This window comes from Phragmites australis, chromosome 4 (assembly GCF_958298935.1).
Source record: "Phragmites australis chromosome 4, lpPhrAust1.1, whole genome shotgun sequence".
Lineage (NCBI taxonomy): Eukaryota > Viridiplantae > Streptophyta > Magnoliopsida > Poales > Poaceae > Phragmites > Phragmites australis.
Window position 1 is genome coordinate 2,095,916 of NC_084924.1, and position 15,349 is coordinate 2,111,264.

The following is a 15,349-nucleotide window of genomic DNA, read 5'->3' on the forward strand; positions in this document are numbered from 1 at the left end:
TTCATCAGACAAGTATTAAAACTGCTACAAAAGTATCTGAATTTCTTCAGGCGACTCATATTCTTTTGTTGTGTCTTCTGTTAGACATAGCTGGATGACAGTGTGAACTGACCCCCTTGTTGTGAGACCCCAAAACCGATATGCTGAGATCATGGAGTACTGAGAAAGTTGTGGTGGCACACCCTGCAATGTAATCTATTTGCCCAAATGATCAAAGCTCAATGACTTGTTGCCCCAGTGAACAGTTATCAGGTTGAGCAACTCAAGCCAGTCCATACCTAGTATAGCATTATAACACCCCAATGGAATGACCTTCATGGAACAAACAAAGGTATGTCCCTGTCGGAGGATGAACTCCACAAGCGGGGATCCGGAGGAACCCCCTTTGAGATTCGGTCGGGGGATGATTTTGAATCTACCTCATACGTGAATTAACGAGAGTAAATGGGATGCAGGTGGGATGGTTGATCGGATGCTAGTGGAAATAAATGCTCTGGGAATACCTCTCTGAGGATCTCTTGTGTTACAAGGATTTCTGTCTAAGTCTAGAGCTTCGTGTGTTTTGTTCTTCGTTAGCTTGTCTCAGTATTCTTCAACTTATCTATCTTTGAAGCTCCTGTTAGCCTTGGTCTTGTAAGTCTTGCCTTTTTCGTCGGGACGCACCCCCACCTTTTATACCGTCGAGGGGGGGGGGGAGGGGGGCTTGGCGTGCCCAAAAAGGAGGGCGCGAGTCTCAAGGCGCCATAAATGAAAAGCAACCATCATGGGCTACAGCTTGACGTTATGGGGGGGGTTGAAAATGCGCCCCCGTCCGGTCCTGTGTCATCATACCGCTTTTCAGCAGGTGCAGCAGGGAGGGCCCACCGGGCAGCCACCGAGCAACCCCGCATGCCCGTCCGGTCAGAGCAAGCCTGACACAGCAGGGCGGCAGGCGATATGCCTCGAGCCCTGCGACGATATCCCGAGGCGCGCCGGATGACACACGATGGGACCCACCGCATTAAATGTCCCTATGCCTCCCTGCCAGGAAGTGGCAGGGACTGACAGCAGGCGTGGGGGGGAGTGGTTGGAAGTGATAGGCCACGCTCCCTCTTAAATATAGCATCGGGCCTCTCACCAATTGACACCTCACTGTTGAGCCCTTGTGGGGTCCACCGGCAAGGGGCTTCTCAAGTCCTCGGGGACTACTATTCATAGCCCCAAGCACTCTCTCCCGGATATGCCTTTTCTCGGTCCTTGGGGAACTCGGGTACTCAGGGACCACTGTTTATGGCCCCGAGCGCCCTGTCCTGGAACTGTGTCTGCTCGGGTCCTCGAGGAACTCGGGTACTCGGGGACCACTGTTCATGGCACCGAGCACCCTCTCCCGAAACTTGGTCTTCTTGGACCTCAGGGAGATAATCCCCGAGGGAGGGCGCCACGTGACACTCTGCTGTTCTGGTCTCGGGACTCGGGGACCCCCGGTTCCCATATCACCGATAGTCCCTGAATCCACTACCAGCAACCTAGAATTTCTCTAGTATAGAGCAAAATACCCCTATCTGCAATTTTGACCAGGACTGGTTTGGCTGAGCTGACAACTCCGGACAAATGATCTACAGTGGACTCACTAATGAAACAGTTGGAGCTCTTGAGTCAACCAATAACAACACATCATGCTTCTGAATTTGTCCTTGGAGATGAATTGTCTTGGGTGAATATGTACCAGCAATAGCCTACTTGGAGATAGTCAACAGAGATTCAATACACTAATGATCTGGTGAGGACAAAACAACCAGTGACTTCGATATTTTCCTGGGTGTCAGAAACTCGAGTAGCTCTTCAACAATGTGAAGCTAAAATGTCACCACACACTTATGATGAGGGGACCATTTTTCACGGTAGTGGTAACACATCCCCCTTGCTCGACAGTATGCATGAAGAGATGCTAGTCTATCGTTCGAACCTTTAGCCCGTGTTGTCTCAACACCACGTCTGTCTTCGGAGCAATCCCCATTAGTGGCTTTTGGTTGATCAGGTGGTGGTGGTGGTAGAGGCAATGCTATCTTAGGAATGCTCTTGAATGGTAAAGGAGTATTAGACTGGCGATCACGCCGCCAGGTAATATCGAGCTCCTCCTCCTACAAACAGGCCAAAGAGAAAGTAGTATCCAGCGTTTGAGGCTAATGCAAGACCACTACTACTTAAATATCATCACGCAACCCATCTAAGAATTGTGTGAGAAATGCATAGGTTCCTAAGAGGGATGATGGGCTAGCAAGCTATGACAAAGCACATCAAACCGCTCTACGTATTCCATCACACTGCTAGACTGACACATGCGATTTAGTTGGTGCAAGGTGTGTTAAAACTCCTCGCAGTGAAATTTGTCCATGACAGCAAAAAAGAATTGATTCCAATCAGTTGTGGTTGTGAAAAAATAGGTAGTATGAAGCCATAAGGCGGCTGATCCAGTGCAATGCATAGCTGCTAAACTAAACCAAAGATCTGGTTGAACTAGGAAAATCTGAAAGTAGGACTCACATTTGACTCACCATGATCTAGGCCCATCCCCATCAAATTATGGAATCTAAACAGGGCAAAGCATGATATTCACCACAATGTGCACCGAGGAATCGTAAGATGCAAGAACATGAACAAGATCTGAGGTGCAGTGCATACCCTTGATCGGAGGTGGAATTGGGAAAAAAATTCCCCAATTTCCTTCCCCTAGTGAGATGTGTCCATGCCATGGCCATGAGGCCTAGATCCCAGGTACATGATCGGGGTCGGAGAATCTTCGATTCACTTCAGATGCGGCGGTAGAGGAAGGAGAGAAGGTTGCAGATCGCTCGGATTGACACCCTTCGCTCTGACACTGATCTGCTGCATCTGCATCTTCAAGTCTTTCATCTCGCCATGCAAGTCATTCATCGTCGCCTCCACTCCGCAAGGCACTTCACCACCGGGACTAACTCTTCGATGTTCTTGAGGATCACCGAGTTGGAAGTTTTCACTTCCTATAGAATCTTCATCACCTCGAACATTTGCAGCTCCATTTCTGCGGTCTTCTTCTGTTCGTGCGTCTGGTACTGCAGACGAGTGAGGTATTATAGTAACTCTGCCATGATCGGATAGCTCTGATGAAAGATGTTACGGTCCTTCTCATGAGTTCTTCACTTAATCAACCAAAGAGATTCATACACCAAGAATTCAGGAAGGATTAAGAGGAGAAGAAGGATTGAGATGAGAGGAAGAGGAACTGGGGTTCTAGAGGGATTCTAGTTCAGAGTCATTTCTCGCTCTCTCTCTCTCTCTCTCTCTCTCTCTCTCTCTCTCTCTCTCTCTTACATCTGTCTCCACATATCTCTCTCTCACATACCAGCATCTCATCACTGAACCCCAACATCCAACGGGTAACACGTGGTAGGCCTCCTCAAGTGGATTGCAGCGGGTTGTGCTTCAGTAGTCTTGATAGGCGTAGTCTTCTGGCCTAGGTGATCCACCAGCGTCGTAACACACTGCTCCCTGTATAAACAATCAATATAGTTACTTAGTGGAAATTGTTACATGCCTCAAAACCCCAAAATTACACATGTTTAGAATAAAAAATCAACATCTATTTGAGATAGGGGTATCGTACTACCCACTAAATTGTATAGTACATGTATGAAGATTATCTTGGGCATGAGTGAGTCCAAAAGAGCATCAAATTCTTGAGCATGAAAGCATTGAGATCTATGCATGGATGACACAAAGCTCATTAACATACAATTTGAAACATGCATTCCTTGGCACCTTCCTTGGATTAAATCACATAGCTAGGCATCACTACTGCAGAATATGCCATTAGTGGCGGTTCAAAATCATCATCAGTGGCGGGAATTGAACCACCACTAATTACTCGGTACTGATAAGCAGTGACTATCAGTGCCAGTTCTAGAACTGGCACAAAAACTCACCATCATTGTCGGTTCAATCCATGAACCGACAGTGATAGGTGGACCAGGAGCCAAAAAAAGGAAATGACCCGGCTCGAAATAGAGCCAGCTCTGCTGCCGGTACCGCCGATGCACTACGCCGCCGCGCCTGCTCTAACCACACCTCCCGCTCCTCCGTCAACCTCCTCTGCTCCTGTCATTGCTCAACGCGGTGCTCCTATCGCCATCACTGCCGCGTGCATGCTCAAATCAACTCATCTCATCCATACAAACACAAAAACAAAGCAACACATCTAATCCATATACTCATCTCAAACACAAGAACACAATAAAATTGACTTATCTCATCCATATACTCATCTCATCCATATACGAACACAGGAACAATCAAATCGCTTAAAGGTCAGCCCTGTGCCCGCGCCATTCAGAGGCCCCACCATGGTCGACCTCGCCCGCACCTTGGACCCACCGGCGCAGCTCGGAGGTCACCGCACCCGGCACCCATGCCGCTTAGAGGCTGCAAAGGAGGACGCATGCTCAAGGGAGCAGCTGGAGGAGTGGTAGGATGAGGGAGAGAGATAGAGAAAGGAGGGGAAGAGATAAGGTAGAGAGAGAGGAGAGGAAGAATAGATAAGGTGGAGTGCGTCGGCGAGGATGAACCAGTCGACCAAATCGAGCAGACACAAGGATGAGCCAAAATCCTATTGAATGAAAAATTTGGGTCCGATCTACTATATCAAGCATCAGTGACGGTTCATGGCCAGATCCAGTACTGATATCGACACTACTAGAGAAATTATTTGTACAGACGGTTCGGAAACCTCGTGTAGGATAGTTTTTCAAACCGTCTATACTAAAGAGTTTGTACAAATCAGATTTATACATACGGATTTTGAACTATCCTTTTACAAATGATTAGTACAGAAGGTTACAAATTAGAACCTTATGTACTAAGTTTTCTAGAGCTAAAAAAAATCCAAAAAATAATTTTCCTACCCACACCAGTCTCCTAATGTTATTATGTAGGCATGGTCGTAAGTCACGTGATTTTTCAAGTGAAATAACACGCGTGCATTTTCTAGAGTCAAACCCACAACCTCTAACTTCGGGTGAAGCTTCCTTACCATCTCACCTATCATTGAGTACTGAACATTCATAAAAATAATCTATATAACAGATACGCTCCAAATGAATGAGACACTATTAGTACAGACGGTCCCAAGCTTGGAACCGTCTGTAATGTTCTATTTATACAGACGTTTCTAGTTTGGAACCATCTCTACTATTACTATTTATAATATAGACGATTTTAAATTAGAACCGTATGTACAAATGGAACAGTACAGACAATTCTAGTTTGGAAACATCTGTACTATTAGTACAGACGGTTGTAGTTTGTAACCGTCTGTACTATAGTGTTCCACTTTATTGAAACTGCTCGTTATCATTTTCTCAGACAGTTCTAGTTTGGAGATGTATGTGATATCCTTTGTACATATGGCTCTATAGATCCGTCTGTACAGAGGCGTCTCACTAAATTGATTATGTATTAGAGCAACTATCAATATCGGTTTGTGTTACAAACCAACACTAATAATCGGTATCAGTGCTGGTTCTTAACTATTTCATCATGGTTCGGACGCGGGAGGTTAAGAACCGGCAGTGATACATTTGCGCTGCCGGTTCTTGCACAACCGGTAGTAATAAGACGTTATTTATAACTAATTCTATAATAGTACATACACATATACTATTACTGTAGTACAGTAGCTAGATATACACAGGTTGCTCTCATGGTAATATTGCATGTATCGTGCATGCATGCACGGGTGATCAGAGGCTGACTGAGAGAACCTTTTGGTCCATGCAATAATCCATGATTGTTCTCATGTGATGCAACGTGATGCCAACCGCAGAATCTCTCTCTCTCTCTCACACACACAAACAACGCATATATACAAAGTGTAACTATGAAAACTACTGTTGGTGCTTTACCATCGTAGACTTTTGCAAGAGCCAAGAGAGCACAAAAGAGAACAGGATCCAAACGAGCAAGTAAATTACCGTTGTTTCACTCCCCGGCTAGGTAGCTGTGAGCATGCATGAGAATACGAGGGTATATTTGTTTCAGTTTCAAATCATGATTTTTAGTTTTTATAATTTAAAATTAAAACAAACAAACAGTTTTTTTGCCATATCTTTCTACAATCTGTTTGTGAAAATCCAAAAGGCTGATTTCTCTTAATTTTTTTAGATTGTGAAAGTTTTTTAAATCTATAATTTTAAAGCTTTTCATAATTCAACTTTTTACAATCCATAATCTACACGTTGCTTTTTTAATCCTTAATTGAAGCCAGCATACTCTTAGATAAGGCACGCTGATGAGCCAGCAGCTAGCTATACCCACCCAAAAGAGAAAAAGTGCTCTAACTCAGCAGTGAGGAGAGAGGGCCTGCAGCTGGTGTACGTGTGTAAAGCTAATTAAAGCTGCCATTTTTTGTGATCCCCTCTATGCGTGTGATTTGTAGTACAGTCGATCTGACAGGAATCTGATACCCCCGACCAGCTGCTGTGTACTGCAGGGCTGCCATTTTTTGTGATCTCTCTCTCTCTCTCTCTCTTTCTCTCTCTCTCTCTCTCTGTCATGCATGCACGAGGTATACATACATAATTGCTGCGTTCTGCTACCAGCTGTGAAGTTCCGATGGCTGATACATCGACTTGAGTAATAAAAACCCACGCCCACACCGGTGGGAAATTCTCTCTCAAGAAATGTCAGTATTATGGCACATGCGATGTTACACGACAACTGGTCATTCCATACATTCATCCCAAGTACGCAAGGGGACGCTTATGTAAGTGTGCTGGTGCCAAAAAGCCTTATCATATCCTTAAAAAGAGCTTATGTATAAAGGTAGAGGAATTCAAAATTATAAAATATGATTCCTCAAAAAAATATATAAAAAAACTCCAATAGTGTTGCTCAATCCAGCCAATGTTTACCCGGTATATACTATTCAAGTTGGAAAAGATACACCACCCTCAAACTCTTCAAGTTTAGGGTTACCCTAAAACCTTCAAGTTGTCTAAATTTGACCCTAGTCCTATATAAAGTGTCAAACTTTCATCCTTCAAAAGCATTCAAATCACACCATTGATCTCAAACTGGTTTTAGGCTGATATGGTAGCCCAGTCATCATATACAGGTGTTACACGGCGACTAGTCTGCTCTCCCTCCATAGTTAGCTACCATTATTTTCCAGCCTCTGCCATCACATTTACTTAATTCTTGCTTACGAATACCTACAGTTTTGACAAATTTGACTCCTGCCTAAATTGGTTTTTGAACTCAACTCAATTTGATTTCTGTTATAAGCTGGAGACTTGTCAGTGTGAACAGGACTATGCAAAATACCTCTCTAGCTTAAGCATATGCCCGAGTTTCTAATTGATTTGCTGATATCCGTACTTCCATAGAAATAGAACACATGGGGTCAGGGTGAGGTCTGCTGGCTTTATTCCCTCTCCAAGAGGGGGAGACTGCATTGGACTGCGCGAAAGCAGACGAAAATTTAGATTCCCTCAGACAGCGATAGGTAAACAAACGAGAGAGAGAGTACAGTCGCTGTAGCAGCTGTGGCAATGTCCATTAGGGCAGTAGTTTTTTCCCCATCCCTAACCATGCACAATTAACTTTCGCTTTTACTTGCTGTGCAGTTCGATCTTCTTAATTATAGCCTACTTGCTGTCGTGTTTCGCCTACTTAATCAGCTTGCTCCTACATATATATGTGCGCGAAGTGATGGACCGTGCCGAAGATTTGAGGTGGGACGAACTTCATCTCGTCCATATCTAAATTGCTGACCGGTAGGTAAAATAGCCACACCATATTATCTTAATAGAAGGTTCCTCACTGCTCGCGCACAAACAGATAAACACTTCAGCTTTCCACATTCCATGTCTCAAGTTTCGAGCACTGTTTGGTGAAGTGGGTATCTTAGTGACTTAATTATTAACAAGTTCTCCTAAACAATATGCATCAAAGCTACGTATATATGTACTCCCTGCGTTTAAAAAAAATTATTGGAGGTGATAGATTCATATATTCGAAGGAAGTTCATTAATTGCTAGTTCCAAATTAAGTAACGGGAAATCAGAATAATGAAGTTTATGCCATTTTTAAGGTAAATCGTTGTATCGGCACGTCGACGAAAAGAATAATTTGTTCGGTCGATGGAATAAAAGACTAACAGCTTGGTATGCGCCCCAAATTAATAGTGCGATCCGGGATGTAGTCACATCTATCAATCAAAGTTTATTTTAGATAAGTCTATCAATCAAAGTGCGGGTTGGATCCGCACCTACCGTAACAAAACATTAATAAAATAATTCACACAATTCGGTAATCTTCACCTCATCTCTCTCTCTCTCTCTAAATATTGCACTAGCTAGGATATATGTCACTGTTCTGTGTGTAAAAAGTCGGAGTACTATTTAACTATCACCAGGTACTATGTATGACAAGTACGTACCAGCTAATAGTACTTCAAGCGTGTTGTCATGAATTAATCATTTTAACAAGTGGGAGAGAAAATTATACACATATAAGGGCCGGTAACGGTCTAAATTCAGCATAATAAATTTCTATCTAAATAGTTTTTAGTTTATCTAGTGTGACTACTCTAACATAATAAGGTTTTGCACCCATGGTTCCAATAATCCTACAAACTACACATGTTAATTCTAGAAAAGGTAAATATGAAATTTAAATGATTAATAAATAAGTGTGAAATGTAAAAGAGTTAGATAGAGCAAATGCGGCACGATGACTTATTCCGGCCCGTAGTATTGGTGAGTTACCTCTCTCCACTAGTCTATGTTTGAGCCCCTCACAAAGGCCACGCTCCATGGTGGATAACTCTGCGGCGCTAGACGTTAGAGCTCCCCACATAGTAGTGAGTCTCCTATTAGGTACACACGGATGCTCACTGCCATCTTCACTAAGTTAGTGCTTTTCCGCTCTAGCACGGGCCTCTCTCCCTGCTCACAATGCTTATGGACGCTCTACAAACTCGGTTGGAGAGTCTCTCAAGACTCACCCTCGCTAAGCCATCTAGGTGTAGGCAAACACCAAGAGTAACAAGTGTGAATCACTCACTTGATCTAACTCTAGGATAATCACCTAGCTAGATACACATTAGTCTTAAACTAGTAGTAATCAAGTTCTTAATCTTGTGCTAATTGCCTTAATTTTAAACTTCAACTCAAAGTGGCTATGAAACTCTCCAAGAGAAGTGTGTCTTTCCTAGAGCTTTAGCAACCTCAGATGGCGGGAGGATGGAGTATTTATAGCCACAAATATTAAAACTAGCAGTTGGAGCCCGGGCTACCGAAACTCCAGTCATTGTATGACAAAGTGACCCCCATCGTATGATACAGTGGCCCCATTCCAACAGTCATAAATTCGACTGTTAGGGTCTATCAGAACCTGACTGTATTATAGAGTGACCCACCATATGATACGGTGGCCTTTAGTCTTCAAGCCACAAACTCTATGTCTAATAGTACGGTGACCTCCTCACCACATGATATGATAACTTGATCTTCGAGCAGCACTTCGATAAAAATCTCTGTCCAATGATATGATGCCCCACCGTATGATACTGTGACTCTAGAAAAACTATGTTGTCTTCTTTTTACCTTCTGTCTCAATTCACCGCATGTTACAATGTCGCATTGTATGATACGGGGACTTGTCCAATTCAATCCATCTTAAGTTTTGGTATTTGTGGTTTCTCTTCCTTGATATCTTGGATCTTTTTCTAGTATATTAGAACTAGCTAAACCTATTGTGCATCACCTGCTAGATAAACAATATAAAGGTACTAGATTAAGCTACTAAACTCAAACATCTCTTCATAGTATGGCAAAAAAACTACCTACACAAGTGATGCTCTCAACACCATGTTCACTTGTTTAAACAATAGGTTTTTATATCTTCATGAAGTTAGCTCTTATTTAACTTAATGTCCATCCCTTTGAGATGTTTAGAACCCTAAGTTAATCGCATAGTATCCATGAGACTAACTAAACCCTATATATTGATAAATAATGTTAGTCTTATTGACTATATTATCATTAATCACTAAAAATTACATTGAGTCAATACTAAGGTCATTCATCTTTAAACACCTACAATGCTACGTGCGACGGGATCAAGCTCACATATGGCGTCTGGTACTAGTGCTGTAATATCGGTTGGAGGCAAAATTTACCTTGAAGAGAATAATATGCCCAAATATATAGAGAGGCTCTTCTCTCCTTTCCCCGACATACTCGTCATGTAATTGCAATGCATGTATTGTGTTATGTATGGCTGGCTAGGATTAACTCCTGCTGTTGCCTAGCTAGTACATGTATCAAACAAAGGTACTTTTTAAAAAAAACGAAAAAGAAACTTGGTTACTTGATATTCAGTTCATAGCAGTATTGCATGTCTCGTCTCTTGTACTTTTAATTAAGATGCCTAACCATGACAGGTACAATCTGGACGATGCAGGGGCGACCCATTTCTCATGCATGATCGGTAGAGAGACCATTAGATATTACGTTGAAAGAATGCAGAGATAAATAATAAGTTTAACAAATTGGTATAGAACTGATGAGAGATAAACATTTCAAGAGAATCAAAGATGCGCGCGGCCGGGCAACCTGCAGAGTTTCGTCAGGGATGCACACTTTCATGCATGGTGTCAGTCAATGGTTGGCTTCAAACCTCTAGAAATGCATGCAAAGTTACTGGCGCAATGACTCCTCGAAACTGATGAAGCTAGATAAAGGTAAAGATGACACAAAAGGACCAAAAGAAACATAGGAACAAATTCTTTGAGCACAACTAAGGAGATTGCTGCTATAGCCATTCCCTAGCCTGCACGGCCTAGCTTCATTCCTTAGATTGCATGCACATGAATAAATGCCCTCTAGCTCTGCCTGCACTGTGGGGACATGCCATGGTTACAATGGCAGGGAAAAGGCTTTGATTCCTTTGAATGGAGATTGGTGCTTGGAAACCTAGAAACCAACACCGTTTCTTATAGAGAACCATCCATGGAGAACTGGGTCACTTGTACTGATCATATAGCTGGGCGCTGGCCGTACTCTGTGTGTGTGTCATCAGAATTGTGGTCTCTCAAAAGAGGAGAAGTGGAACTAGTTTAGAGCTTCCATGGCTCTCCTGTCACGTTTCATTGTCAATTTGCCTTGATTAGTTAAGTAAAATAGATGAAAGCAATTTGCAAATAAGTGTGTGGCTATAACTAGGAATGAAAAGCTACTACTAGCAGGAGTACAGTATACTGATTCAAGAAGTACTTGCATGCTGTCCCTCCATCGTCTAAATCGATCTCTAGGTGACCAGATGCTTGTGTTCAGTACTTCGAATGGGTATATGTGGGTACAAGAAAGTATGCATGTGTCTGCTGAAGATAACTAGCAAATGATACGATGCTTAGGATTCCTTCTTAATATAGAAAATGTGCAGTCTCGAAAAAAAAGATACAATGCTTGCAGATACTCATATGGTGCCATTTGCCACGGAACACGACCTTATTCATTTCCAAATGATAGGTGCAATTGAATGCGTCATGATACAGATTGATATGTGTGTTCCCTCGCATGGATACATGCCACACCTTGGTAGTGTAGACGTCCCATATAGATCTAGTTGCAAGCGTGAATGCATGCGCTAGTGAGACTCAAGACCATGCAATACATTGCCGCTATACTCATACAAAATAACCACATAGAATCATTAAGGAAGAAGTAGCCATTGCAAATCAACTCGAATAGAGATGAACAATTCACCAAGTAGAAACTGGTTAATCAGTTGATCAAATCTGTTCAATCGAGAAAAAGTACTCTCGTAGATATATATCCTTGCGCCATGATCAGATCACCAAGTAGCCATAGCAAATCAACACGAATAGAGATGAACAATTCACCAAGTAGAAACTTGTAGATCAATTGATCAAATCTGTTTGATCACCTTTCACCATGATCAACACATTGCACCAAGCTAGCAGACCTAGTAACATGCATGCATTACACGTTTACACAACATATATAGACCTGAAATGGACAACAATATAGAAATGCACCCGCTAAAACAGTACAAGAACAGCAGCAGTGACAACAAGATAGAAGTGGAACCGCACATGAAAAACTCAATGTCAAAAGCTAATTTCGCCTACCAATTCTAGAGACCAATAACTATCACAGCCCTATAATAATCTTGCACCACAACTCCTTTGTTTTGATCTTTCTCAGAAGCGATGATTAAAATTAAGCTTCAGGGCTTACATAAATAGGGCTACCTTTTAGAGCAGCAACCATCATGCAGGGCGCATCGATCACAGTATGTTCCCTGAGGACGACGAGTTGAATCCTGACAGGTCTACCCAGCTGCTTCCCGGAGCAATAGCGCCGCCGCCTCCACCCCCGCCGCCGTTGGTACTGCCTCCATTGTTACCACCTGCACCGTTGCCGCCAGCCCAGAATTGGAGGCCGTTCCCGGAGAGACCAAGGAACTCCCTCGGTGAGCTCATCGCCGTGGACGGAGGGTTGTCCTCCATCTTCACTGATGCAAGCTGCGTGATCAGCCCGGCTGAGCCGGGCACCTTGGAGCCTCCCAGCATCTGTCCGGCGAAGCCGGCAGCATCGCCGCCGCCATCCACGTCGAACGGGTAAATGCCAGACATTAGCGGTGGCACGGCGTCGGGGCGGCTTAAAAATGGGAATTGCTGTATGTGCGGCAGGCGCCACTGCTCTAGCCCGATGGCGGTGCCGGCGCCTCCGCCGCCGCCGAGCTGGTAGTCCACGGGATCAAGTGAGCTCAGCCCGGGGAACCCTAACCTTGATGCACCAGTGCTGTAGTGATCTCCACCAAGTGGGTGCAACGAGGCCAGGAAAGGCAGCTGCGCCTGCGGCGGCATGATGGCGCCCGTCACCATGCCGCCGCTGCCACCGGTGGCAGTGGACGAGGTGGACGACGGCGTCCCGCCCGTGGCGGAAGCAGAGGCGGCCGATGACGAGTTGGACTTGGATGACTTGGTGCGCTTGTTGCGGCGACAGCCTCCGCCGACGGGGACGCTCCGGAGCGCGCCACCGCGCGTCCAATACCGGCGGCACGTCTTGCAGAAGTGGCGCGGCTGCGAGAGCGAGTAGTTGTTGAAGTAGCAAAACTTGGTGTTGGTGGAATCGCAGCGCGGGCACTTGAGCCCCGGCTCCGGCTGCGGGATCTTGGCGAGCCTGGCCCGCTCCGTCATGGAGCCCGGCCGCATCGCCGTGCCGCCAGTCGGGCCACCGCCGCCTGCACCGCCGCCACCGCTGCTTGCTGTAACTACAATTGCCATGTCAGGCCGAGGAGCCATGAGAGCCCCAGGAGGGGGCATCGGCGGCAGCTGGTGTTGCTGGTGGTGGTGTTGCTGGTGGTGATGCGGCTCCACGCTGCCGCCGCTACCACCGCCTCCGCCACTTGGAAACTGACCGTGGTGACCTTGCTGTTGCTGAAAGTAGCATCATTCCAAATCAAACACACAGCAATTAAAGAGAAAGGTGAGAAATTGATATCGCAAAACCAAAAGAGATGGCCTGGTATATTCAACAAGAGATTTCGCAAAAGAGCGTAGGAATATTTGCTCTCCATTTCCCTCGGTTTTGCTTTTTTCATGAAGAAGCTATGGCCAATTAAAGAGAGAAAAAAAATAAAGAAGCGATTTGGCGCGATGGAGTAACCAAAATTTTTACCTGCTGCTGGCTCCAATTGGGTGGATCAAGATAGACAGGAACTGAAGAAAAGACCATGGTATAGAATTGATTTCTTTTGATCTTTTCCTACTTGGGAGCTTCTTTTCTGGTTTGTTTGTTCCTCCTTGCTTCTTTGTGAGATAAGGGTATATAGAAGCTTTAGGGGATCATGCAAGGATGGGGAGGTGGATCAATAAAGGCGGAGAGAATAACATCCACTAGCAGCTAGCAAGCTCTCTCTCTCTATATATATGCTGGACTGGAATGACGAAGCTGAGAAGAAGAGAGAGGGTTGTGTGGAGAAGAGAGGAGGATAGGGAAGAAAGAGAGGTGGAGAGAGAATGAAAGCGAGTGGAATAAAAGAAGAATGGGTCTTGTTCTCCTTTTATTTTATTTTTTTTGTCTTAGTGGAGAGCTTGCATTATATATATCGGATGTGAAACATATGGGAGAGCAAAGAAGAGAGGACAGAGTGTGTTCCTTTGCTTAGTCCATAAGAATGTGTGAGATGGATGTAGCTAGCTGCTACTGCTTGAGAGTGGGAGACCGTGAGAGAAGAGAGCAGGGGGTTTTATGCATGAGGAAAGTTGGAAACCCTAGGTGCAGCAGGGAGAGGTGGTGATGATTGTTGCTATACTATTTGGAAGCCTTGCACTAGGCTGGTTTGCTGCGTTATTTGCTGGTTGATTAGATAGAGGGGTTAAACAGTACATGTGGAACTAGATAGAGGTTACCAACGTGATCAATGGTTGTCTAGGGGATCATTCTAATGTATGTGCAGGTGCAACTTTATGTCCATACTGATGAAAGAGATCAATCAGGAAAGTTGGTCTTGCTAGTGTCTCGGACTCTTTGCTAGTGGTGGTGTAGAATTCCTCTTCTCTCCCTGCTCTCTCTTATCTCTCCAACCAAAGTTAAAAAGTATAGCTAGCCAATACTCTCTCATGTATGTGAGTAGATAACTTTAAGTACATAGAGATAGAGAAAGCAATAGAGTACTTCTTACAGTGGTCTTATTTAGTGCTTTGCACAAGAGGTAGAAGTGGAAAGAAGAGGTACGTAGCTAGAGATATATATAGCGATTGCTTTTTTTTTTTGCCACGTGGAATAGTGTTTGAGATTACATGGCTATTGATGCCAAGTTTCCAACCAGTCCTTTCTATCTCCTGTAGTTGGACACGTACGGCTGTCCTATATGTGTATGTATATATAGTTGTATACTTGCTCAATTGGCAAGTACTGGGAAATTTCAGTGTGCATGGATGATAGGCTAGGTCTGGTAGATTTATGCGAGCTAGACAGCTTTTCTCTTCGTTGAACGAGTATAGGTAACCAAACATGCCATCTGGATACTAATATTAAAACTATCATAAAGCTTTACACATTCGAATTGAGCAAGATCTGGGCAGATCACGATGTTCTTATTCTATCCGGGCCCTTCATTCGATAACTAGAAATGAAGCGACTTCAATGCATGACATAATTAAATATTTAAATTGGCATAATCTTTCCTTTCAAATATTCGATCTCCCAGGCCATCCGAGTGTTAGTATTATTTTTCTCCAAACGATGAGCCCAAGGGATTTGTGCTCAGTCGCTTATAATTAGATCATTATTCTCCCTAA

General features: G+C 44.1%; 1 protein-coding gene across 1 annotated transcript; it reads right to left on the reverse strand.

The window, feature by feature from the left end:
* Positions 1 to 11,915: 11,915 nt before the first annotated feature.
* LOC133915132 (dof zinc finger protein DOF2.4-like) lies at positions 11,916 to 14,338 on the reverse strand. The gene is made up of 2 exons (XM_062358159.1): positions 13,725 to 14,338; positions 11,916 to 13,483 (listed from the first exon to the last, which is right to left on the reverse strand). Exons 1-2 carry the CDS (start codon positions 13,779 to 13,781, stop codon positions 12,329 to 12,331), a joined length of 1,212 nt encoding a protein of 403 aa, XP_062214143.1. The 5' UTR covers positions 13,782 to 14,338; the 3' UTR covers positions 11,916 to 12,328.
* Between the last annotated feature and the right edge of the window lie 1,011 nt (positions 14,339 to 15,349).

Coding starts and splice junctions, on each gene's coding strand:
- LOC133915132 (XM_062358159.1), bottom strand. CDS start 13,781: ATGGTCTTTTCTTCAGTTCCTGTCTATCTTGATCCACCCAATTGGAGC. Junction 13,484..13,724: donor CCAATTGGAGCCAGCAGCAG/GTAAAAATTTTG, acceptor TGCTACTTTCAG/CAACAGCAAGGTCACCACGG.